The sequence below is a fragment of the Indicator indicator genome, chromosome 2 (assembly GCF_027791375.1).
Source record: "Indicator indicator isolate 239-I01 chromosome 2, UM_Iind_1.1, whole genome shotgun sequence".
NCBI classification, from domain to species: Eukaryota; Metazoa; Chordata; class Aves; order Piciformes; family Indicatoridae; genus Indicator; species Indicator indicator.
In genome coordinates this window covers 31,636,606-31,661,506 of record NC_072011.1, presented here as the reverse complement: position 1 = coordinate 31,661,506, position 24,901 = coordinate 31,636,606, and the positions used below count along the sequence as shown (strand labels likewise).

Sequence of the window (24,901 nt, the reverse complement as noted above, 5' to 3'; positions counted from 1 at the left end):
GAAGAGCAGAAGAATGACCAAAGAGGAGATTAATAATGGCATTTGCATGTAAAAGATTGAGAAGACTGTTTCCTCCTGTTCTTGTGTATGTACAATTTGTGCCATTAGGAAGTCATGATGAAGGCTGCATTGTGAACTCAAGTACACTTAAGTGAGCCTCGTCTGTGTTTAGCACTTGAGTATGTAATGCTTTCTTCAGTGTTTGACTCTGCTTCTTGGCTTTCTTCCCATTTGCCTGCTAGCTCTGGGAAGGTAGGGGTCGGGGGGGAGGGGGGGAAAGAAGCAGGGCCCCTCTAGGGCTAGGGAGTTCTGTTGTGTTTTTCTGTTAATTGTACATATTTGTAAATGTTGTGAATAGTGTATATTTGTACATATTCATTGCATTTCATTATAGATTGTGATTTTGCTTGTAAAATACAGCTTCATTTGCTTCTGAACTGTACTAGTGTGGAGTTGTTAATGTTGGGGGGGAATTTCAGCCCACCACACTACAACACTCAGCAAGATTTACAGTGTTAGATAGCAGTTGTGTATAGTACAACAAAGATAAAGTCTGTCCGATCAAACTCAGTGTGTTTTATTTTAGCATAAGATGCATTAGTAAGAGGAGCTGGGAGTAAAACATGAAGTTAGTATTCAAAAAAAAGATCACAATTCCTGTTGTTACCTTAAGAATTGACTAGGGTGAGAAGGGGAGTAAGTTATACTAGTAATACGTTTAATTTGCTTTTTATGAGGATGAATAGGAGGAAACTGCAGTCCTTCCAGCATGTAAACAGATGCATCCTTGTTTGTGAGGAATAGCAGCTGACACACATTGCTCTCCTTCACCATGCAGAACGTTGTAATGCTAGTATAGTGGAGCAGTAAGAACATGATTAAAACTGTGCATGTATCTTTGAAAATTGATATTACTGGATATTTGGGTCATGTATGTGTTTAGATGCTTTGTTAGACAGCTGTGATGAGCATTTTCTAGGGTGAAGCTGAGCAAATAGATGGAAAGGAGGAGTGGCAGGAAACTAACAGAATTTAAGACTAGCAGCACAATTACCTGAATTATGTCTCCTGCTTTTTTGTGACTATAAGGCAGCCATTTAAATTAGCATTTCTGTTTAAAAGACTGTAAAGATGTCAGACTAGATTTTACCTTTGAGGTATTTTACTATTTCTAATGTTCTTTCATTTACTGTGAGGTCAAGGTCCATCCTGTTGGAAGCTAGGGGAATATTCTAGGGAAGTTTCACTCTAGGTTTGTCCCATATTTATATGCTGCTTTAAGTGCCTGCTGTTGATTGCTGGCAGAGGCAGAATACTGTGATAGCCTAGATATTTGGGATATTAGCCATTAAAATATTTTTTTGTTACATATTTAATTGTTTTACCTGTGCTTAAACCATCTCAAATTCAAAGAGAAATTTCTGAAGTCTGAAAATGAATATTTCTGTAGTTTATCTAAAACAAATATCACTTTGAAAGTATGTAGGAAGCAGTGAAGAGGCTATATAATGATTTTTTTTTCTGATGATACTTTTATCCAAAAAAAAAGCTGAAAGTTAACCTCTGAGCTTTTGTTTTTTTACATATAAGATAGACTATTTTGAATATATGTAAGTGTAATTGTTACTGCTAAGGGTAGCGTATGCTCATTTAAGTTATCTTCAGAACTTATTGGGGCAACTTCTGTTATGGTGTATGTTTCTCTGTTCTCCAGACATTGTGATATGTGACTGTTCTAAGATATAACTTCTTTTTTTTCTTTTTTTCTTTTTTTTAGTGTTTTTATATTGCTTTCCTGCAATTTCTCTTCTCGGCCTTTTCCCTCAGATCAACACCTTCTGTATATATCTATTGGAGCAAATAGACATGTTACTATTTGGGGGTTCTGGTAAGTAGCATAATTGGGTGTTTTAAAAACAAAGTGCATGTTAAACCCCAAACAGCTAGTGGTATTCATATAACTGTGAATACAAATAAGACATCTTGAATTAGATTTTTTTTTTTAAGTTGTATACAAGTTGTGCTATAGTCTGAAGAATGTGGTTGACTTCAAAGATCCCTTTCCTATTATGTTTTCTTTCTAATAAAGTAATATTTTTGTTTTGTTGTTAAAATTCCATTGAAAAGGCATATTCACAAGATACTGGATGTGTGGGGTTTTGGGATTTGGTTGGTGGGAGTTCGTTTTGTTTGTTTGTGGGTTTTGGTTTGGTTTTTGTTTTTTTTTTTTTTTTTTTGGTTGGTTGGTTGTTTTTTTGGTTTGGTTTTTTTCTGGTGTTATTTCAGTCAGAGATTAAACAAGACCTGTGAAAGATTATGTGTAGGGTTGGTTTTGTTGGTAGTGGTTTTTTGTTGTCAGTTATCATTATAGCTTAAGTAACAGAGAAGATTGGGATGTATCCACACTGTCATCTTAGTTTGGATCACAAGCAAACTTTCTCCATGTTCCTCCTTACCACATGTTGTCTTGCATCATGGAATGATGTCAGAGTATGCAGACTGGATTCCATTTGGATGTAGCTTAAAAGAATACTGCATTGTAAGGGAGCACATAATGCACTCCAAACACTAATGAGCATACAGTATGTGAGACTAGGATAGAAATAGTGTGCAGTAAGGTGTCTTAAACATGTATATCATGGATATGACATCCTCAGCACTTTCCATTTCATAGATTCATGTTTTCTGTATTGTTCTGCTTGCTACTGTAGATGTAGCCTTTGGCAGGTGGCTGAAACTAGTACAGGTGATAGAGTTGTTCCATTTGGTCTCCAAAATACCATAGCACACCTGAAGGAAATAATGTGTTGGTTAAAGTGCTCACTCTATCAGTAATGATGATTGCAGTGTATGTTGAACCCTAACTGGAGCAGGGCTTTGTGGTCACTATGTCTCCATTATTGAGGCTGCTGAACTCCTAATTCTGTCTGATAGTGTTTCCAACCCTGCTTCTGTAAGCTCTCAGAGGAGGTTATAGCAAGAGATCAGATGACATCCTTTTCTCTCCCTTTAATTTCATTCATAGATCTTAATATGGTACAAATCATAATTGACAGAGCAAGTTAGAATTCTTCTGGATGATGTCAGAGCCTGTGTCTCAGGAGCAAAGGGAAGGAACAAAGCTCCACATGGAATTTGACTAGAAAATTGCCAGCTTTTTAGATCACTTCATTCCAGCATGAGGAGGCATACTGATGTTTTGTCAAAACAATGTTCTGTACAAAACCCAATAGCATGGGACCTCAGATAAACAGAAAATACATGGAGTATATATATATCAGGCTTTCAGTCCTTGCTATAAACTGTTTTGTGAGCTCATTTGAGGCATTGAAGGTGTTCCCTCAGTGACCAGCTTTGTGATATCTAGTTTTAATCTCTATACCTCTCCTGATACAAGAGCTATTTGGTTGGTTGGTTGTTGTTTTGTTTTGTTTTGTTTTTCTTTTGATAGTGCATTCTCATTTAAGAAGAAATTAACATGGAATGTCTGTATTTCAGCTGCCGCTGGGTTTGTATCTGCACTATACAGCATTTCCCGAAGTTTTGTGGTTCTAATTGTCCTATATGCTTTCTGCTTCAGTGCAGTGAAGGTAAGCCAGAAAAATAATACTGCAAAATTTAAAAAATTCAAGATGAGAATTCATATAATCCATGGAGACCAGCATTGGTTGGTGCTATGTTGTCGTTGTTGTTTATCAAGATAAGCTTTAAAAGCCATGCTTCAGGTACTGTACTGCATCTCAGCAACACTGAAATAGATTGAAACTTGTGGTAGAAATACTGAAGTAAATGGGTGTCTAATACCTGTAGCTGGTGTGTCTCTCGTATAGGACAGTCTGAAATGATGTGCTGAATTTCCCCTACAGAGACTTAACAGCAACCTTGCTTTAAGAAGCTGCAACTCCTAATGAACCGTATAAGCCAAGCTGAACTTAGTAAAAGTTTCCAGAAAGGTCTGTATTCCTGAAGGCAGTAGGGGGACAAGAGCAGCTAAGTTAGTTACTCTACGCTCTGCGTTCTCATAGTCTGATGTGGCCTTCAGCTATGGAGAACAAGTTGCATATGGTGCTCAGAATGAGAGTGTGCTGCAGCTCTGTCTGTTGGCAAATTGGCTGCTTTCTTCTTGGTACCCTTCCCAGTGACGTCCAATGTCAGGGTTTTTTTTGGCAGATGCTGCTTTTTTAAGTCGGATTCTATCTAAAGCATTTTTTTTCAGTTAATGTATATGTCTTCTGCATTTTTTGTTTTATTTAAAAAATAGCAATGAATTTTTTTCTGCCTTCAAGTCTGCTGCAAAATTCCTGAAGACCACTTTAAGGCCAGAATTTCATCTTTGATTTGTGATAAAATGTATCCTTTAAGGGACGGTCTTTTGACAGTGTTTCATTACAGGCTAGATGCTGTCAGTACCCATGCAGGGCTGTAGCAGGATGCGCAGTGATTCATAAGCTGCTCTTGACATCTTGTGGGCATACGTGAGAGGATGCTTGATGAAGCTACACATGGCGGTGCATGCACAGAGATCCCAATATGAGGTTCTTTAGCAGCCAAGGATATATCATGTCAACACCTAGGCTGGCAGTTTACACAGATAAGAGGGATGATCAGGTGTTTCTTTAAGGAACATAAGCATTTCTATAACAGCTTTTAACATTTTTCCATTTAGATTTTTGAGTAGGAACCTTAAATCAAAAAAGGCCAATTATAATGCCTCCCACAGATGATCAGGGCGGGCTGTGCATGTATTTTTAACCACTCCAAATATCAGTGTAAAATGTCTTAAGTCACTATTTTGCCCTTGGTTACCTTGAGTTTGTACACAATAAATTATGACAACTGAGTTGCTGAGCAGTGTTGTGTTAAAGCACTTCAAATGTCTTTGAACATGTGGTGTATTTTCAGGGAATCTCCTGGTGCCAGGCTCACCTAGTATATCAGTTATACTGGTTTGACCTGACCCAGCTGTGTGATGCTGGAAAGCTGTACTGCAGTTTCCTAAAACAGCAGTTCCTTCTGCCACTTCCCTGCTGTATCAATGAATCAGCAGAATCAGTGTGAGTCTTTGTAAGGATGAACAGAGTGAGAAAAATCTGTAGTGGTGGGATAGAAAAAATGAGAAAAAAGAAAAAAGCTATGTGGAAGGAAGGAATTAAGTTAAACTAGTGTTCCAACAGGCAAATATATGGGGAAATTATAATTATTCCACCCCCCACAAAGTTTGCAGAAGGTGATTCTATAGTTGAGGGTAGAGAAGTTGTGTGATGGATACTTAAAAAATAGTTTTGTAAACAGTATAAAAGAAGAACCTCCTGAAATATTTCTATAGACTCCTTTCTCACCATTACACTTTAAATTACACCATGCAGGTGGTTTTGTAGATAAGCAATCTTTTCATGGGTTAGACTTCAAACTGCTTAGAAATATGCTTTTAATGCTACCCTGATGATGTAGAGTGCTGTGAAAGATGCGCAAGATATCTGCTGTAAATTACCAATATTAAGTGCAGCCTCTCTGTTCACACAGAAATTACAGTTACTTTGAATTTTTATGGCACTGTTCTTGTGAAGGCACTTCTGAGGAGGTTAATTTAAATGGTTCCACTTGCCTCAGTTTATAATCTCAGTCTACTGAGGTGCTTGAAATTTCATACATGTTTTTTCTTCTAGAGTTGATGAACTCTCCTTGTTCTTCAGTCAGATCCAGAGATATTTTTCCTTCTGGATTGTTGCTTATAACATTGCAGCAGAATGATTCTTTGGTTGGTGGAGGAAGAATAGGAATTGGCTTGAATGTATGAGAAGAAACTGATCCCGAATAGGTTCCACTGTCAAATGTGACAACCCTGTAAGAAACTAGAACTGTTTTGATATGTAGTGAGCAACAACTTCTGATCCTAATCTACTGGCGGCAGATGGAGTATACCTTTCTCAGAGGAGGAAAAGGATCCTTGCACAGAAGTTGGCAGGACTCATTGAAAGGGCTTTAAACTAGGCTTGAAGGGGAAAGGGGATAAAACCAGGCTTGCTAGAGAAGAGCCTAAGGACGGCCTTCAATCTACTGTCCCACTTGAGGTGGATAATGGTGGTATATGTGACAATAAAAACACAGGGCTCACTAGTAGGATAGTAACCACACAAGTGACCAGGAATGGACAGATAGCAAGAGTGAAAACTAATGGCTTACATCCCTCTCTGAAATGCTTCTATACCAATGCACAGAGCATGGGGAATAAGCAGGAGAGGTTGGAGGTTTGCCTTAGGCTGCATGACTATGACATAATCACTGGAATCACTGAAACATGGTGGGACAGCTCCCATGACTGGAGTGTGGTCATGGATGGCTATGTACTGTTCAGGAAAGACAGACCAACAAGGGGAGGCAGTGGTGTTGCTCTCTATGCACGAGAGCAACATGTGTTGAGTTCTGTCCGGGAGGGGAGGTAAACAGGTTGAAAGGAACATGAAAAGGGGGATGAAACTGTCGTGGGTGTCTACTATAGACCACCAAACAAGATGATTATGTTGATGAGGCCTTCTACAGTCACCTCTAGAACACATTCCTTGGTACTCAGGGGTGACTTCAATCACCCTGATATTTGCTGGCAAACCCACAAAGCCAGGCACAGTCAGTCCAAAAGGCTCTTACAGTGTCTCGATGATAACTTCTTGATGCAGGTAGTGGAGGAGCAAACAAGGAGAGGTGCACTGCTAGACCTTGTATTAACTAATAGAGAAGGACTGGTTGGGGACAGCCTTGGTGACAGTGACCATGACATGGTGGAGTGTAGTATTATACAGGGTAGAAGCAGGGCTATAAGTAGGATTACAGTCCTAGAATTCCACAGGGATAACTTTGTATTCTTCAGAGATGTACTTGCAGGAATCCCATGGGCTAAGACTCTGGAGGGTAAAGGAGCCCAGGAAAGTTGGTGGATTTTTAAATGGTACTTCCTCTGAGCCCAAGATAGGTGTGTTCCCATGAGTAAAAAATGGGGTAGGCATGCCAGGAGACCATGCTGAGCAAGGAGCTTCTGAAGGAAATCTCATGGAAGAAAGAAATTTACTGTTCATGGAAGAAGGGATTTGTCACTTGCAAGAGCTATAGAGAAGTTGTCAGGGCATGTAGGAAGGCAACAAGGAAGGCCAAAGCCCTCTTGGTACTGAAACTGGCAAAGGAAGTCAAAGAGAACAAGAAGGGCTTCTTCAAATATATCAGTAGGAAAAGGAAGAACAGGGAAGGTGTTGGCCCATTGCTGAACGAGGAGGCAGCCCTGAAAACTGAGGATGCAGAGAAGGCAGAGTTGCTGAATCATAGAATCATAGAATCAAGAAGGCTGAAAGAGACCTCAAAGATCATCGAGTCCAACCTGTCACCCTAAACCTCATAACTATCTAAACCATGGCACCAAGTGCCACGTCCAATCCCCTCTTGAACACCTCCAGGGATGGTGACTCCACCACCTCCCTGGGCAGCCCATTCCAATGGCCAACCACTCTCTCTGTGAAGAGCTTTCTCCTCACCTCCAGCCTAAACCTCCCCTGGTGCAGCTTGAGACTGTGTCCTCTTGTTCTGGTGCTGGTTGCCTTCTTTGCTTCAGTCTTTACTCCTAAGACCAGCCCCTGTGAACTCCATGCCCTGGATGAAGGAGAGGAAGCCTGGAGGAGGGAAACACTCCACTAGTTAATGAAGACTGGGTTAGGGATCTGTTACGCAAAGTGAATATTCACAAGTCCATGGGCCCTGATGAGATGCACTCAAGAGTGGTGAGAGAGATACCTGATGTTACTCTACCACTCTCCATCATTTTTGCAAAATCCTGGCAGAGAGGAGAGTTGCCTGAGGACTGGAGGAAAGCCAGTGTCACTCCAGTCTTCAAAAAGGGCAAGAAAGAGGTTCCAGGAAACTATAGAGCAGTGAGCCTCACCTCCATCCCTGGAAAAATGATGGAGCAGCTTATTCTGGAGGTCATCTCTAGGCACTTGTAAGAGAAGAAGGCTATCAGAAGTAGTCAGCATGGATTTACTCAGGGGAAATCATGCTTGACTAATCTGATAGCATTCTATGATGTTGTAACCGAATGGGTAGATGCAGAGAGCAGTGGATGTAGTCTACCTTGACCTTAGTAAGGCTTTTGATACTGTCTCCCATAACACCCTTGTAAGCAAGCTCAGGAAGTGTGGGGTAGAAGAATAGACAATGAGATAGATCAGGAACTGGTTACACAACAGTGCAAAGAGTGGTGGTCAATGGTGCCGAGTCCAGCTGGAGAGCTGTAACTAGTGGAGTCCCTCAGGGATCAGTGCTGGTCCATGTCCTATTCAACATTTTCGTCAATGACATTGATGAGGGGACAGACAGACAGAGTGTCTACTCAGCATGTTTGCTGATAATACCAAACTGGGAGGCTTGGCTGTGCAGCCATTCAGCAAGACCTGGACAGACTGGAGAGCTGGGCAAAGAGGAACCTAATGAGGCTCAACAAGGGTAAGTGCAGAGTGCTGCATCTGGGAAGGAATAATAAACTGCACCAGGACAGGTTAGGAGATGGTCTGCTGGAGAACAGCTCTGTGGAGAAGGACCTGGAAGTCCTGGTGGATAACAAGTTATCCATGGGTCAGCAATGTGCCCTTGTGGCCAAGAGGGCCAATGGGATCCTGGGGTGCATTAAGAAGAGTGTGTCCAGCACAGCGAGGGAGGTTCTCCTTCCCCTCTACTCTGCCCTAGTGAGGCTCCACCTAGAATATTGCATCCAGTTTTGGGCTCCCCAGTTCAAGAGGGACAAATTTCTACTTGAAAGAGTCCAACAGAGGGCTACAAGGATGATTCAGAGACTGGAGCACTGCCTTATGAGGAAAGGCTTTTTAGTCTGGAGAGGAGAAGACTGAGAGGGGATCTGTGGAGGGTTGAAATTACCCCCAAACTAATTGGAATTTACCCTCAGAGTAAATTACCAAAAAAACCCCTAACAAACTCAACTCTCATTTTGCTTTATGAATTCTATGTTTACAAAAGGTAAACTAAAATCTACAAGTGTAAAATGCAACGAACACGTACAAAATAAATTTATATATATTTACAATTCAGAAAAACACAAATACAAGGATCCCCTTGTACAAAATCACCCTCTGGACAGCCCGAGGGACTGTTGAAGCCTCCTCCCCTTCTTCCCTTCCCATTACCTCACAGATGCAATATGAGCCAGCAGAAAGAGAGATAAGGGAGTGAGGCATGCAAGCCACAAAAGAGAAGAAGCAAAAAGGAGAGGATAGTTTGTGCAGCAAACTTGATCCTAGCCAGCAAACAAATGGAATGATGTAGACAAATCAGTTGTTATTCTTCTGTATCCAATGGCTAACTTTATTTACCTTTGACTATTTTCTACTCACAGTCTCTGGAATTTTCCTATTCTTGTTTGTAATTAAGACACTAGGCTAAAGCATTGTGGTGGGTTGAAAATCCTCCCCTCCCCCCAAGATTAACTTTGCCAGACCAGCTCAGTGGAAGCAAATGAAAGCTCTGTTTACAGGCAAAGCTACAATCTACAATGAAATGCAATGAATATATACAAATATACAATTTTCACAGTATTTACACAACAATCCCCCTGGTCAAAGACCAGGGGAGCTGCAACAGCTTCTCCCTCCCTGCCTCCCCCTTACCCCGCTGTACACAAGGGAAGAGAGAGAAACAGAGAAGTTAATACCAGACAAAACAATGCAGTCAAGGTCAAGCAGAAGCCAGCAGAAGCACACAGTTAGTATCTCCCAGTCCAAAGTGAGAAGAGAGACAGAAGAGAGAGAAATTGTTTTGGGAACCAAATCTTATGGTGGATATCTCTCCAATGGAATTGTTTAGAATAATCGTTGTTTTCCTTTTTTACACCCAATAGTGATTTATTTACATTTTTACTACTTTCTGCTCAAGATCTGTGAAAAATTTTAAAGGCATAGTCTAAAACTACCAAAAGCATCAGCTTAAAATTATAACAGGATCTAATAAATGTTTATAAATATATGAGGGCTGGTTGTCGTGGAAGGAAGGGACAGCCTCTTCTCATTTGTGCCCTGTGATAGGACAAGGGGCAATGGATGTAAACTACACCACAGGAAGTTCCACCTCAACATGAGCACTGGAACAGACTCCCCAGAGAGGATGTGGGGTCTTCTCTGGAGACTTTCAAGACCCATCTGGATGTGTTCCTGTGTGACCTGCACTACATTATATGGTCCTCCTCTGGCAAAGGGGTTGGCCTCAATGATCTCCAGAGGTCCCTTCCAACCCCTAACATCCTGTGATCCTGTGGTCAAATGAAGGTTTGGATTTTTGGTGTACAAGACAATTGCAGCTGAACTTAAAACTAAGCAAATGTTATAGTCTGTTTCACTGAGATGGCTGCACAAGTGTGGTAAATACATGATTTTACTTTATAGAAATGGCATCCCTTCCACACTTGCACTTTACAGCTGTTTTTTTACTTTTTATATTTTTTTTACTCTTTTTACTTAGTTTGGCAAAATCAACAGAGCAAATATTTCAGTATTTATAGAAGTAAAAAAATCAGCACAGTCTTCTTCTCTTTGCCCCTTTCCTGACATGGTCTTCCTTATCTTTGCTATGCAGGGAAGTTGGGCCTTGAGAACCTTGGCTGGGGTCTGTGTATGGCAAACTGAATTTTAAGCTGCATCACTCAGTTTGGTATGGGGGTGGGGGCAGTTGAGGCCTGGGTTTTTGGCCCGGTTTAGAAGGAGGTTATGGAAAGCTTTGGCATAAGGAGGTTTTTTGGAGAACCATGTCCAAGGTGGACTATGAAGCTTTGTGTATTTTGTATGCTTTTGTACTGTTGTATGTAGTTATCAATAGTACTTCCATTTAAATTAATAATTTTTTCCAATCCAGTGTGGAGGATTTTCTTTAATCCTCTGGGAAGGGGTGAAGAGTGTCTATCTCGCTCCTTAAACCAAAGATGCTCTGTGTATTGGCAGAACATCTTATAGCTCAGCAGTTGTGAGTAGCAGAATTCTATTTCCTGAAATAAATTGCAGAGGACAATGGATCTAAGTGGTTGTGTGCTTTTTACTGGTGAACAATTGCCCACATCAAACGCCCAGGCTGAAGACCTCTTCCAGTGGTATCAGGCTCGAGCCTTTCAGAATCACAGAAAACATCCAGTCGGAAGAGACCTCCAAAGATCATCCAGTCCAACCTTCAACCTAGTTTAGCATCAGTCTTAAACCATGTGCCTAAGGACCAGGTCCACATGCTGCTTAAAAGTCTCCAGTGATGGTGACTTCACCACTGCCCTGGGCTGACCATTCCAATGTCTGATAACCTTCTCTGTGAAGAAGTATTTCCTAGCATCCAGCCTGAACCTCCCCTGGCACAGCTTGAAACCATTTCCTCTAGTCCTGTCACTTGACACCAGGGAGAAGAGGCTGCCCCCTCCTCTCTCCGGTCTCCCTTCAGGTAGTTGTAGAGAGCAGTGAGGTCTCCCCTCAGGCAGCTCTTTTCTAGACTGAACAACCCCAGCTCCTTCAGACACTCCTCATAGGCAACGTGTTCCAAGCCCCTTCACCAGCCTCGTTCCTCTTCTCTGGACATACTGTAGAACCTCAAAGTCCTTCTTGTAGTGAAGGGCCCAGAACTGAACACAGCACTCAAGGTGTGGCCTCACCAGTGCTGAGTCCAGTGCTCTCTGTTCCTGCTGGCCCCAGTGTTTCTACTACAAGCCAGGATGCCATTGGCTTTCTTGACCACCTGTGCACAGTGCTGACTCGTATTTAAGCAATTGTCAACCAGAACCTCCAGGTCCCTCTCTGAGTCACAGCTTTCCAACCACATATCCCCAAGACTGTAGCTTGACATGGGTTTGGTGTAACCCAGGTGGAGGAACTGGCTCTTGGCCTTGTTCAACTTCATACAATTAGCCTTGACCCATTGGTCTAACCTGTCCAGGTCCCGCTGCAAAGCCTCCCTACCCTCTAGCAGATCAACGCAGCCACACAGCTTGGTGTCATCTGCATATTTACTGAGGGTGCACTCAATCCCCTCACCTGGAAGATTGATAAAGATACTAAAGAGGATAGGCCCCAGTAATGAACCCTGGGGGATAACACTGCTTGTGGTCTTTGTGTTCTAATTATTGTCTTGTATGATGAAATAGTCTAGCCTCATTTCTCTTAATTATTCCAAAAGGAAAGATACTATTTCTGGAAAAGTTAATTAGAATGATTAATTTACCACATAAACAGTGTTCATTTTATGACAGATTTGTATTCTTAAGTGATTTTTTCTTGTTCATTTTTAGAACAGAAACCATAGATACATATGTACAAAAGTTTGATTTAGTTGCAGAAGAATTTTGAAATTATTTTAGAATAACAAATTAATAGCAATTAACTCTTTATTCTAGACTCCAATCTTAGAAAAATTAAGGTAAGAATTGAACAATTGTTTGGGCCTGTGTCCACAAAACAGTGTAAGTACTCAAGATAACTTTCAATATGTGATGTAAGCTCTGAAAATAAGCCTGTGCAGAAATCTTTTGGCTTGTCCAGACTGTTTATTCTGTTGAATTATGTTGTACAAAACCAATTTAGAGTCTTTATGAAAAAACAGCTGTTGTATAGACATATCATTAGTTTAACTTAATAATTGTCATTGATTTTTTTGTTCAGATAAATTGCCTCAGGAAAAGCGTTATATAGTATTCTCAATTGTTCGTTCTGTGATCTGCAGACAAAATCCAGCAAGCCCAAGGAGTTCATCTGGCCCTGCTATTCTTTCTAAATGACTTTGCAGCATCTTTGCCATCACAGCATATTTGCCATTGTATGACAAAAAATATTTCTCTCTTGTGGCTAAAATGCACATTTCATAGAGTTATAGAATTGTTTTGATTGGAACAGATCTGTAAGATCATCAAGTCCAACTGTTGACCTAACACCATCATGGCCATTAAACCATGTCCTGAAATGCCACGTCCATGCTTTTTTTTCTTTTAAAACGCGTCCAGGGACGGTGACTCCACCGCCTCCCTGGGCGACCTATTCTAATGCCTGACCACTCTCTCAGTAAAGAAATTCTTCATAATGTCCAATCTAAACCTCCCCTGGCACAATTTCAGGCCCTTTCCTCCTGTTCTATCACCTAATACTAGGGAGAAGAAACCAACCCCCACCTCACTACAGCCTCCTTTTAGGTAGCTGTATAGAGCAATGAGATCTCCCCTCAGCCTCTTCTCCTCCAGCCTAAACAATTCCAGTTCCCTCAACTGCTCCTCAGAAGGCTTCTTCACCAGCTTTGTCCTTCTCTGGCCATGCTGCAGCAATTCAATCTTTATTGTAGTGAGGGCCCCAAAACTGAACCCAGTACCTGACGTGTGGCCTCAGCAGTCCTGAATACTTCAGGAGGACGATCACTTCCCTGGTCCTGCTGGTTAAACTATTCCTGATACAGACTAGGATACTCTCAGGTGCACTGCTGGCTTGTGTTCAGCCAGCTGTCAGGCATTACCCCTAGGCTCTTTTTGCCCAGCAGCTTTCCAGCCACAGTTCCCCAGTCCTGTAGCATTGCATGGGATGGTTGTAACTGAAGTGGAGCACCCAGCACTTGGTCTTGTATAAACCTCATAAAACTGACCTCATCTAGAGCATGGACAGATCTCTAGTCTTGTGCTAACAGTGAATGTGCAGATTGAATCAGTATGATAGGCTGCTTACATGTCACATCACAGGGCTTGATCAAAAGCATGGAATATATTTTGGGGAGCAGCTGCATACTGCTCACCTGGGGAACATAGGGTGTTACATAATCAAAGATGGAGTTCTACATAACTAAATTAAGGGACAATATATTATACAACTAGGCACAAACTTACTGTGTGATGAGGAGACCTGTTAGAGTAGTGTGATTTGGACATTCAGAGGAGGAAAAGGGATATGTCATTTGGAGGTTGCTGAGAAGCAAAGCATTCCCACCTGCTGTGGCCAAGTGATCACCTCCTCTCCTCAGCGTGCACCTCAGCAGCTTCGCCCTTGCTTGGTGTTTGTATTGAGGAACTGTGGGTCTGCGGTTTGTCAGGGCCTTCTCCAATGGTGCTACTGACGGACTGACCAGATTTCTTATTGTTTAAAGCTATCACATTAAAACAGAAAAGCCAAAATTATTCACAGTCTGAAATACAGAGCATTTAATCTAAAGTTGTAGCAGCTAATTTCTCCAGAGAATGCCAAAACAAAAGAAAGGCCTGGAATCCCAGATCTCTATCTGTGTTTGAGACCTTGAGGACTGATGGACTGGTAACTGTTGTCAGTCAAAGGAGCATATTGTGGGTGGCACAGGTTTTCATGTGGCTGGCTGACACAGCTGGTGAATAGCAGTTTTTCTCTCTGACAATGAAGCAAAATCAGTACAGGAGAGCTGTAGAGGTGCTGGAGCGAGTGCAGAGGAGGGCAAGGAAACTGGTGAAGGGCCCTAAGAATAAATCTTACGAAGAGCGACTGAGAGAGCTGGGGCTGTTCGATTTGAAAAAGAGGAGGCTGAGGGGAGCCCTCATTGCGCTGTCATACTACCTGAAATGGTGTTGTCAAGAGGCTGGTGCTGGTGTCTTCTCCCAAGTAACTAGTGATAGAACAAGAGGGAATGGCCTCAAGCTACGACTGGGTAGGTTTAGACTGGACATTAGGAAAAATTTTTCACAGAAAGAGTGGTCAGGCATTGGAATGGGCTGCCCAGGGAGGTGGTTGAGTCACCAGCCCTGGATGTGTTTAAAGGTCATTTGGATGTGGTGCTTGGGGATATGGTTTAGGGGTAAACTTTGTAGAGTAGGATTATTGGTTGGACTTGGTGATCCTGAAGGTCTTTTCCAACCTGAATGTTTCTGTGATTTTGTGATTCTGTGATATTTTCTTTATCTCTCAAGCCTCTGTTTAATGATATCATTATTCCAGTTCTCTCCAGGAACTCAAAGAACTTTTTTTTTGTTTTGTTTAATAAAAGCTTTAAATCCTAAATATGGTTTTAACACCTCTTTTGGTTATTTCTTGCATTGTTATATTTAATAGCAACAATTCTTTAACATACTACTTTTTTGAAGCTATTGGGTAGCTGAGTTTAGTTTAAAATTATCTGCATTCCTTTCAGCCTGGCTTTATTTCTGATCTCAACTTCAGTTCAGTATTCTTGAACAGAAGTTCACGGCTCTAATATCTTCCTTAGGTGTGATATAAGAGAGGGTTATCTCTTTTTCCTGGAGGACATGTTTCTTATTTTCAGGTATTATATCCATCAGGTTGGAGATGCCCTGATGTGTTGAATTCTGTCTCCTGTTCCACCTGTTTTGTGGTCTGTGCCCAAATCTTTAACAGATACTAAAAAAAATAAAAAAATAAAAAAGAGAGAGAGATAAAAAAGTCAAGTATGTCCTCTTCCTTTTTCCACAAGTATTTTTTCTGTAATTTAGCTGGCTTGATATGAGTCTGTAGCATTCCAGTGCATCAGTGTTATGCTGTGGAGCAGAAGGGCATATCCTTGAAGGTTTCCAGAATCAGTCAGTCCTTCTCTTCTACCTTCTGTTCCAATAAGCTGGTTTGGACTTGAAACTTATCCAGAACCAATTAATTATTTGTCATCCAGCTTTTTTTGTTTGGAAACTGCTTAAGGAACTTGTGGTTTATCTTAATCGAACTTAAAAAAAAGAATCAGGTTTTGGACTTAAAAAAACTGATGTGAGTGTGTGTTCATATGTGGCACAGCAGCCTCCTTCCAGCTCTGTGTAAGTGTATATATATTTTTTTTAATGAAAGCTACAGAGTTTCTGTAACCTTGTACCTGAAGAAAGTGTTTTCTGTTATCTTATTTATCACTTTAATGGACAGTTACTAAAAATCCTGAGAGTATTTTAAACCATTCTCAGCTCACACTGATACAATTTGGTTTGTGGTTTAATGAGTTTCAAGCTCATTAATCAAAATAACAATGCTTCTTGATTCTTTCTCTCAATGATGCAAGCTTCATGTGTGTACTCATAATTTTGAAATATTTGTCTTATGGTTTTATAATGGGAAGGAATTGCAAGCATACATCTCCCTTGATCTGTTAAGCCTGCCCAAATAAATTTCTACACAGCACTGAATGGGCCCACGTGTACAGAGAGAGTTCCCAGATGTGTAAGTGAGTGAAAACACAAGTATAGGATTATTATATGGCTTTGTTTCTACCACATAAAATACTTCAGCCCTGTTGGAGGTTTTGAAGACAGGGCTCATCCGTCTTATGTACTTCCCAATTTAGAAACTCTTGAGGTTTAGGCAAGAGCTGTTAAGAGTGTTAATTTTGGACAGAATTGTCAGATATTATGCATTTCAGTGAGCGATGTTTGCAGCCATGTCAAGGCTCATACATTAGAACTTCAATACTTATGCTCTTAGTTTTCAATGTGTAATAACTTACAGTTCAGCTATAAAAGAAAAAGTAAATTATGCCTGCAGAATCTGGAATAGGTTGCCTGGAGCGGTTGTGGGTCTCGCATCCTGTAGGTGTTCAAGGCCAGGATGGATGAGGCTTTGATCAACCTGGTCTAGTGGAAGGTGTTCCATATGGGGCAGGAGGGTAGGAACTAGATTGTCTTTAAGATCCTTTCCAACCCACTATTCACAAAATCACAGAATTGTTAGGGTTGGAAGGGACCTCAAAGATCATCCAGTTCCAAGCTCCCTGCCATGGGCAGGGACACCTCACACTAGATCAGGTTGCTCAGAGCCACAACCATCCTGGCCTTCAAAACCTCTAGGGATGGGACTTCTACCACCTCCCTGGGCAACCTGTTCCAGTGTCTCACCACCCTCATGGTGAAGAACTTTTTCCTAACATCCAATCTGAATCTACCCACTTCGAGTTTTGTTCCATTCCCCCTAGTCCTAGCACTACCTGGCATCCTAAGAAGTCCCTCCCCAGCTTTCTTGTAGGCCCACTTTCAGATAATGGAAGGCCACAATAAGGACCCCTCAGAGCCTTCTCCAGACTGAACAACCCTGAGTTACTCTTACAGAAATATTTCACTGGATAAAAATGTAGAAATCTGCACATTTTCTGGTTGTTAGTGTTCACTGAAAATGTGTATCCATTGTAATTTAACTATATTAGAGTTAACCTTGTAGACAACAAGTTGATGTTGTGATTTTCTCATACCTTTGGGAGTGGGGAGGATTCCCTTTTACAGTTTCATTAAGAAAGTAGTTTATATGTTTAGAAGTAGGACAATATTATTTCTTTCGGTTTACCATTGCACATGTGGAATGGCTGACCATAAACCGTTGTCTTGCATATTGTTTTATAAGAGCAATGGCAAAAATCCATGCTGGATCTGTGGAGTGAAGGCAAGGAAAAAGACCAAAGAAAGACTGGTTGAATTAAAGAGAGTTGGACTAGATTATTTTTAAAGGTCCTATCCAACCCAAACCACTCTAGGAATCTATGAATAATGATGAAATTAAATGGAAAATAAGAGGTTGTGTGCTTTTTGAAAAGCAACTGGAGTTGGCCCCCATATTACAAAAGCCAGCCACTATACAAATACCTGTTCCTCTAGTGATGCTAATGCTGCACCAATCTGCAAAGTCTTTGAGTTGAGAGGAATATTTGGGGGGGAAGTAACAAGAATTTCTGCTTAGCAAAATGCTTCTCTGTTCAGAGAACTGTCTCTGGAGTAGGGCATATAATATATTTGAGCATTTTTTGAAAGATAGGTATAGTACATGGTTTTGGTTTGTTGTTTTCGTTTGTTTGTTTAAAAAAAAAGAAAAGAAGCAACGCAGGACAGAAAACTACTGTTGCCACTTTTAAAAAGTACATTTGCATCCAGACCTGTACCAGCTCACAAGTTCAAAGACACCTTTATCTTCCTTTTTAGTGGATAGTTTTGGGATTATGCGATTCTGTGGTCAGAATGGAATACCACCCTGACCACTGGGTCTGTAACTCATCACTTTCATCCTTAGCCCTGTATGTCTGTTTTCACTTGTTTTAAAAATGACTACGTGAGTTTCTGCATCAAGGCCAAAACTGTGTGTGAAAGCACTACGTGTGACCTCAACCAAATGAGGTAAAGTAGGAAGTCAAACTCCCTGTCTAGTATGACAGATAATACCAGCTTCCAAGACTAAAACCTGTCATTCCTGTTTTCCTACTGAGAAGAATCATTGCCCAATTGTCAGCTATATTTTTTTTTTAATCTTTTTATTGTTCAATTATCAGCTATACTGTTGTTTTGGGGTTTTTTAAATCTTTTTATTTTAAAGCTCTAGCAGACTTCAGTAGTTGGGGAAGAAAATGACAAAGTGGAGTAGGGTACATCACATCAATGTCAGAGAAATGACACCTTTGTTTATTCTCATCTTTTGTACAACATCATGTAGCATTATTCTGGAAAATCTTGCTCTGTAGGCACATAGCAAATGTTGATGCCTGTCCCTCCTGCTTTTCTGGCTCCCTGATGGCTAAGCTTTCAGGGGACAATGGCACTTTGGAACTAGAGCACAGGTCAGCCAAACAGAAGCTGTGTGTAATATACAGAAAGGATGGAAGTAAAACGATCCTTAGACATTAATATGGGGAATCAGCTATGTGTAGTTGTACAGCAGAAAGAGGGCAGAATGATTTCTCAAACTGGTTACTGATACGTTTCAATACCAGGTGTGTTGCTGGGCTCTTTGCAGTATTTTGCATTTGAAATAACTTGCAGTGCAAAGGAGCAGTCATACACTAGAGGCTGCTGGGTGGATCTACACACAATTATGTGGTCTTGGAAATGCAAGATATTTGGATATGCTGCGAATCAGCCATTTTCAGAACATTGTGGCTTCAGTTTATTTTTCTGCAGTGTTCTGAAAAATAAGAATTTCTAAGCTGAGACTAAATGTGGGAAAAGGCAACCCAAATTGTATTTGGCCCCAAAACTGGGAACAGTGAAATCAAGAGTGGAATTGGATGGCAAAGTTTAACTTGTCAAAGAAATGCTGTTGGATTCTTTCGGTAATACTGTGTAATTCTGACTTCTGTTTTTAATGACTCTTCTGAGTAGGAATGTTTGAAGTAGACAGTTCTCTCTTCTTTGTGATGTTCAGGAGTAGAATAAGGGAAAGATGATTCTTGGAATTAGAATTTTACTTCTGTGGTACTACTCTTAATACAATGGAAATTTCAGAGTTCAATTCCAAATAAACCTCATGTTGCAGTGAGTTGAATGTTTGTCCCTTAAAAGAAAATTGGTTTGCCTTTGTAATAAAATGTATATTTTTGTATATTTTACTATTTAATATCCTGGGCGGTGGTATCTTCAAACAGCGCTGTAACTTATTTAGACAGTATATTTACAGGTTCTGTTATTCGGTTGTGAGTGATACATTCCACATGTAAAGACAGTTAAACGATTTAACCACAGAGCTAAGAATTTCCAATACAGTGATTTAAATTGGAAATAAAAGTTCTGTGATCTGTGGTTTCCCACAAATGGGATTCTGTGGCAGATAGCCAGGTACTCGTGGCTTGCTTGTCTGGTATCTTCCCAGAAGCTGTTACTAAAATTTGAGTTGCCTTTGGCTCAGAGAGGGCTGGGGGTCCTCTCTCTTGTGTGCTCCATCGCTGGGCTGTAGCCTCTCTGTGGTTCTTCTGGGATTCAGTTCTCTTGGAGCTTTTCCCCTTTCTGCCTTGTTCCAGGTACAAGGCCTGGGTGTAGTTGTTGCCTGTTAGGACAGGTTCTTCAGCTGCTCTTCTGGCAGATTTTGCCTCTTGTCTCTTTCATGGTAAGAAAAAGGCCCAAGTGCAGTTGTTCTGCTAGGGCAGGCCCTTCAGCTGCTACTCGGGCAGCAAGTGGCTCTTGTTGCTGTCTGGGTGAGAACAAGGCAAGTTGCCTGACTTCTCGGATGGGTTAAATACTGTCCCAAGACAATTATTGCCCTTTGATAACAGAGAACAGGATGGGACATATTCAAACATGGCCAGGGGCACACAGAGTTCACAGCTGTGTCACGAAGTTAATTACACATGCTACATGTTTATCTGGACCATGTGGACTGCAGGAAGTGTCCAGGTTTGCACACTCATCGGTGCTTGGCACAGGTCTGGGCTAGGGCATGTTTTGGGGTTTGACCCTTCAGGACAGCCTTACTCGGATATTTATTGCACCTGAAAGAAATGAAATGTTTCTTTATGTGATTCAGCTCTGCTATGAAATTATACAGATCATTGGGCAAAATAAGACAAATAAACCTACTTCATTCTGTGAAAGTATTGGTCTTGTACAAATTGTGATTTTTTTTTTCAGACAGAAGATGCAAGGCCTAAATGTAACATACAAAGCAGCAGAATTATTTCAGAGTAGGTTCCAGAACTGTACCCCACTGACAGATTTAAATGACATTTACATTTGTTGCATGCATTCTGACCACAGGTCAAGTAACTACAGATCAATTTAGAGTTTAGACAAATAGAGTGCAGTTCATTTCACTCACATCTCATTTTAATGAGAATTTGCCTCTAGTCTTTCATTAAAGAGGAAAGAAAACCTGCCTTTCATGTGGTTTCCTAGCTAATTGCTGATTATAGAGGAATTATATAATGTGCTCACAAAACATGCCTCTAATCACAATCTTTTTCACAATGATAGACTTAGGTGTGAAAAAGGATTTTCAGTCCATAGTAGATGGTGAACAAATTTATATGCTGTACATTTAAGACTGCATGTATGGCTTAGCCTACTTAATTTTTTTAAAACTTTTTTTCCTTTAAGTTCTGCATTCCTAACTTACAAATACTTTGCTTTCTGTCCGTGTGTTCAGGAGCCCTGGGATGCACAACACATTCCAGCACTGTTCTCTGCTTTCTGTGGTCTGCTAGTTGCACTTTCTTATCACCTCAGCAGACAAAGCAGTGACCCATCTGTACTGATGTAAGTTGCTTGCAAATGTTATTTATTTATACTCTGCACAGCATACAACCAGAGTGATGCCTGGATTTCAGAACCATAGGGATTGCCTCCCAAAAATACTATGGCAAGATGGAAATTCCTCACCATGTCTGCCTGGTTGGTCCTGTAAATAAATGAAGTGCTACAGCTAGATTGCCAGGAAGGCTGGTGCTCTTGAAACAGCACTATCAAAATTCTTTGAAGCAGATTTCACCCTCTGGGAAATTGTGTGCTTGCTGTATTGAAGGATAGTGATTTAGTTGAGAGGGTGCTCAGGCTACTAAAGTTGCAGAATGTGCATTGTGTAGCACTGTGGCAAGGAGAAAAGACATTTGATGTGCTGGGCAGATGGCTCAATTTCAGCTCTTGCTGAGGATCATTGTCAACAGGTTATGTCTCTGAGATTAACTTCTTCATTTTCTCTTATAGCACAGTCTGTTAGAGGTAGCTGAGGAAAGGTAATGTGACTTAAGAACTAACATTGCAAATGGGATATTTACACTGATCTGCAAGTTGAGGTGACATGAGAGAGGCCCATAGATTTATAGCTCAGGGGAAACAGATATGAGTTTTCCTGTGTGGGAACTGTGCTGTATGACTGTCACGAGGTCTGTGATGGTCTACAAGCAGCTGGGCAGCTGTGTAAAGGTCTGTGGAATTAAGCAAGCAAGTGCAGCCAGCACCACCATGGCATCTGAGATTCTACCTCATAAATAGCTCAGTTGTACCCTAGAACAGTGGCAGAGGGCCTGTGAGGAAACCCACAGGTTCTCGCCTTTGATTCATTGGGTGTGTTGTGTGTCTCAACATGAAGCTCTTTAGTGTATGAAGATTGTAGTGTATGAAGATTGTAGCAGACGTGGTAAGTCAGGGTTGTTGGACACACAATTCTGTAATGCAGGAGAGAGAAGGGGCAAGCAGACAGTTTTTTAGGCCATCTAAGTTTATATTTGGGGAGAGAAACTTGGAAAAAGGAGAATTCTGCTGAGGAAGAAGAGGATAATAGGGCATTAGTAGAAAACCACCAGAGTTGAAGAGTTGAGAAATTCCTTCTTTACCATCCATAAGATTCAAGGAATCTGATATTTATACATTTCTAAGTTCTGATGTGGCAAAGCAACAAGAACTGCCCCAAGCTACTGTGTCTGGGACAGACATCAATTAGACCTCGATCAGGTGGTGTGTAGTTCATTGACTGTTACAGTATAGAACTCAGATTTGGAAGGAAGTGAAGCTGTGTGCTGTACTGGGGAGATTTGTTTGGCCTTGGAGTAAAATGTACTCAGGTGAATTGCAAATCAGCATGGAATCGTGAGCTCTTGCAATTTTTGAGTAATTGAAATGTAATTCTTTTCTAGCAGTCCCCAGGAAGGACACACCAGTTCAATGACTTCTTTAATAAAACAGAAACTTCTGTTTCAAAGCAGTCTTAAACTATTAAATCAATTTTAACTTTTAAATCTAGTTATCTATTTAATAACATTCTTTATCAAATCTTCAGCAGCTGAAATGGTGGTTAAATATCTGAAGATTAAGAATGTGTGTGCAACAGCATCAAATGTTTATTGTGCAATCATATTAAAAATGTATAATCCTTAAAGAGGTTTAAGAATTTTTTTTTAAACAGCTCTGAACTTAATTAAAGAAAGTTAAGGGGATTGGCAGCAGTATTAAGTGATGGTCTGTGGCATAAACTTCAAGATGTAAGAGGAGGTAGCACGTAAATCTTGAATCAAGGACTAATACGCAATATATACAGAAATGCTTATTTGGCCTTTACAATGTGGATCTAAACAGCTTGCATATTGCTTTCAGCTTAGCTGAAACATAAAAGAAATACATGAATGCAACAGTATCCTCTCTGCTCATTCTTCTAAATGACCTGGTCACATCAATTGTAGTGCTGAGACTTATTAACATTTTGGTGAAGTTCTACCCTGATCACAGATAGAGTTGATTTGTGTCAGTCTCCACCTACACAGAGGTAAGATAGCTAACGCATACATGAAGAAGGAAATCTGAGGTTGTTCCTTCTCCTCACTACCCTAGGAATATTCATGCCTATGAGCTATGTTTGGAAGTATCCTGACTATGATTTCTTTTCAACAGGTCCCTTATTCAATGCAAATATGTCCCTCACTATCTGCGTCAGCAATTTGAAGATTCATCAACAGATCCACTTCCAGAAAAGATGAGGGAATCAGTGGTAAGACCTTTTTCTTTCATTACTTTCTCTCCCATCCACTTTCCCCACTGAGGAACCTTTTAAACACAGAAAATGGGAGGATGTATCTCCTTCCACTGATGGAAACTGAGAGAAGTTCTGCTGGATCTTCTTTCCAGTGAGGCTGGAAGGGAGCAGGGGGATATTTCAATTTTCCTTTCTGAAGGATTTGGCAACATTATTTCCTTTGTTAATGGGAAATGCTCTCTTGGAGTTTGGGAAATGGGGCATCTCATCCTGGTACTCAGAGAGCTAGTGCAAGTTCTGTGCATTGAGTTACAGCCTGGCAACCTGGTGTGTACAAGGTAGGCTGGATTATTCAACAAGCATTCAAAAAGATGAGGAGTTGCACCAAGCTCCCTGCCTGTGTTGGAGTGGGACAGGATTTGGTCCACAGAATTTCATGTTTAAAATAGCCCTAACTCATTCTTCTTCTGGGGCTACGAGTTGACTCATAGGGTCCTCAGGGTAAAGAACTTGTTTCTAACACAGAATCTAAATCTACTCTTCTCTAATTTCAAATCATTGCCCCTCATCCTATCGCTTCATCATGAGCTATCCTGTTTCCTGGCTATCAGCCCTTCTTCCTGCATCTGCTGCAGGATCCAACCCTGATCCAACCCTAATGCCTGCGTCTGAGCATCTGCAATCTAGGCAATTGTTCCTAAACTCCTGAATGCTTGCAGAAGAAAGGAGTGTTCAGAGAGTGCCTGGGAGACACACTGTCTATTTTTGACCCTTAGACAAAGCCTGGGAGTCCCTAATGCCTAGTGGTACAGCTTACTAGCGCAGTAGCTGGCCTGGCCTCCGGATGTCACTTGAAAGGGAGGCATCTCTCTTATACATCCTGAATCCTATGTTGGATGTTTTTGTAAGGTATTACACAGCCTACAACTGGCACATGACTTGATCCTGCACTACCAATGTTTTCTACTTTTCTTTCCTAAGCTGTTAAATTGTTATTTTCCAGAATGTATGTTACTGTAAACTGCTTTATCTAATAAGGGCCACATCAGGTTAAGTGATTTGTCCGTTTCTTGTTGGTTGTGCTGAGCTAGTTTTCTTCAAACTAAACTTTGCAACAGGGTCACAAGGGCCACATTGCTATATGAATGTCCAGTTAGTAATACAGCAGAAAATAAAGCATTTATGCTAAACTTTTGCTATGTGCTGTGGTATTTCTGAGAATTCTGTTGCCATGTTTCATTGTCAGTCCATTCTTGCGTGTGGACACTGTATGGCAGATGTAATGGAAAGCCTCATATTCTCCTGTGTTTATATCACACTATCTTTTGCAAGTAGTGGCCTTCTTAGAGCACTACAGAGTTGAATCACATTTGTTCTGCAGATGGAGCCTTGCCAGGGACCAAAGCAGTTAGTGCAGCTGGCTATGAAACCCATTTCATTTCACAGTGCAGAGTGAAACCTTGAGCAAGGCTTCAGTATACTGAAAACAATAAACAAATTCTCATCTAAGATCCTGGCTGTATTTTCAAAATGGAGTCATGCTGCACTCTCAACCTATTTTTGTGTCAGTAGTATAGACAGGACTTTGATGTCTTGTGCTAACACAGTTACCATGCAGTTCAACTGCACTTGGGCCCTTGAGCCATTGGGGCGAAAGATGCAGAGGTGCAAGGAGGACTGTTGGGGACTGGCCAAACATAGGACTTCAGTTCTTCTCTTCACCATGTCACTTTTTCGTGGTTTAGGCC

The 24,901-nt window shown here is 41.0% G+C and overlaps 1 protein-coding gene across 1 annotated transcript in view; it reads left to right on the top strand.

Annotated features, from left to right (window-relative positions):
- Positions 1 to 24,901, top strand: part of PCNX2 (pecanex 2) — a 162,332-nt gene that overhangs the window by 53,681 nt on the left and 83,750 nt on the right. Inside the window, exons 14-17 of the mRNA XM_054393637.1 lie at positions 1,778 to 1,888; positions 3,499 to 3,590; positions 20,835 to 20,944; positions 23,072 to 23,168. Of these exons, the coding sequence (XP_054249612.1) occupies positions 1,778 to 1,888; positions 3,499 to 3,590; positions 20,835 to 20,944; positions 23,072 to 23,168 (410 nt within the window). The remainder of the gene's footprint in view (positions 1 to 1,777; positions 1,889 to 3,498; positions 3,591 to 20,834; positions 20,945 to 23,071; positions 23,169 to 24,901) is intronic.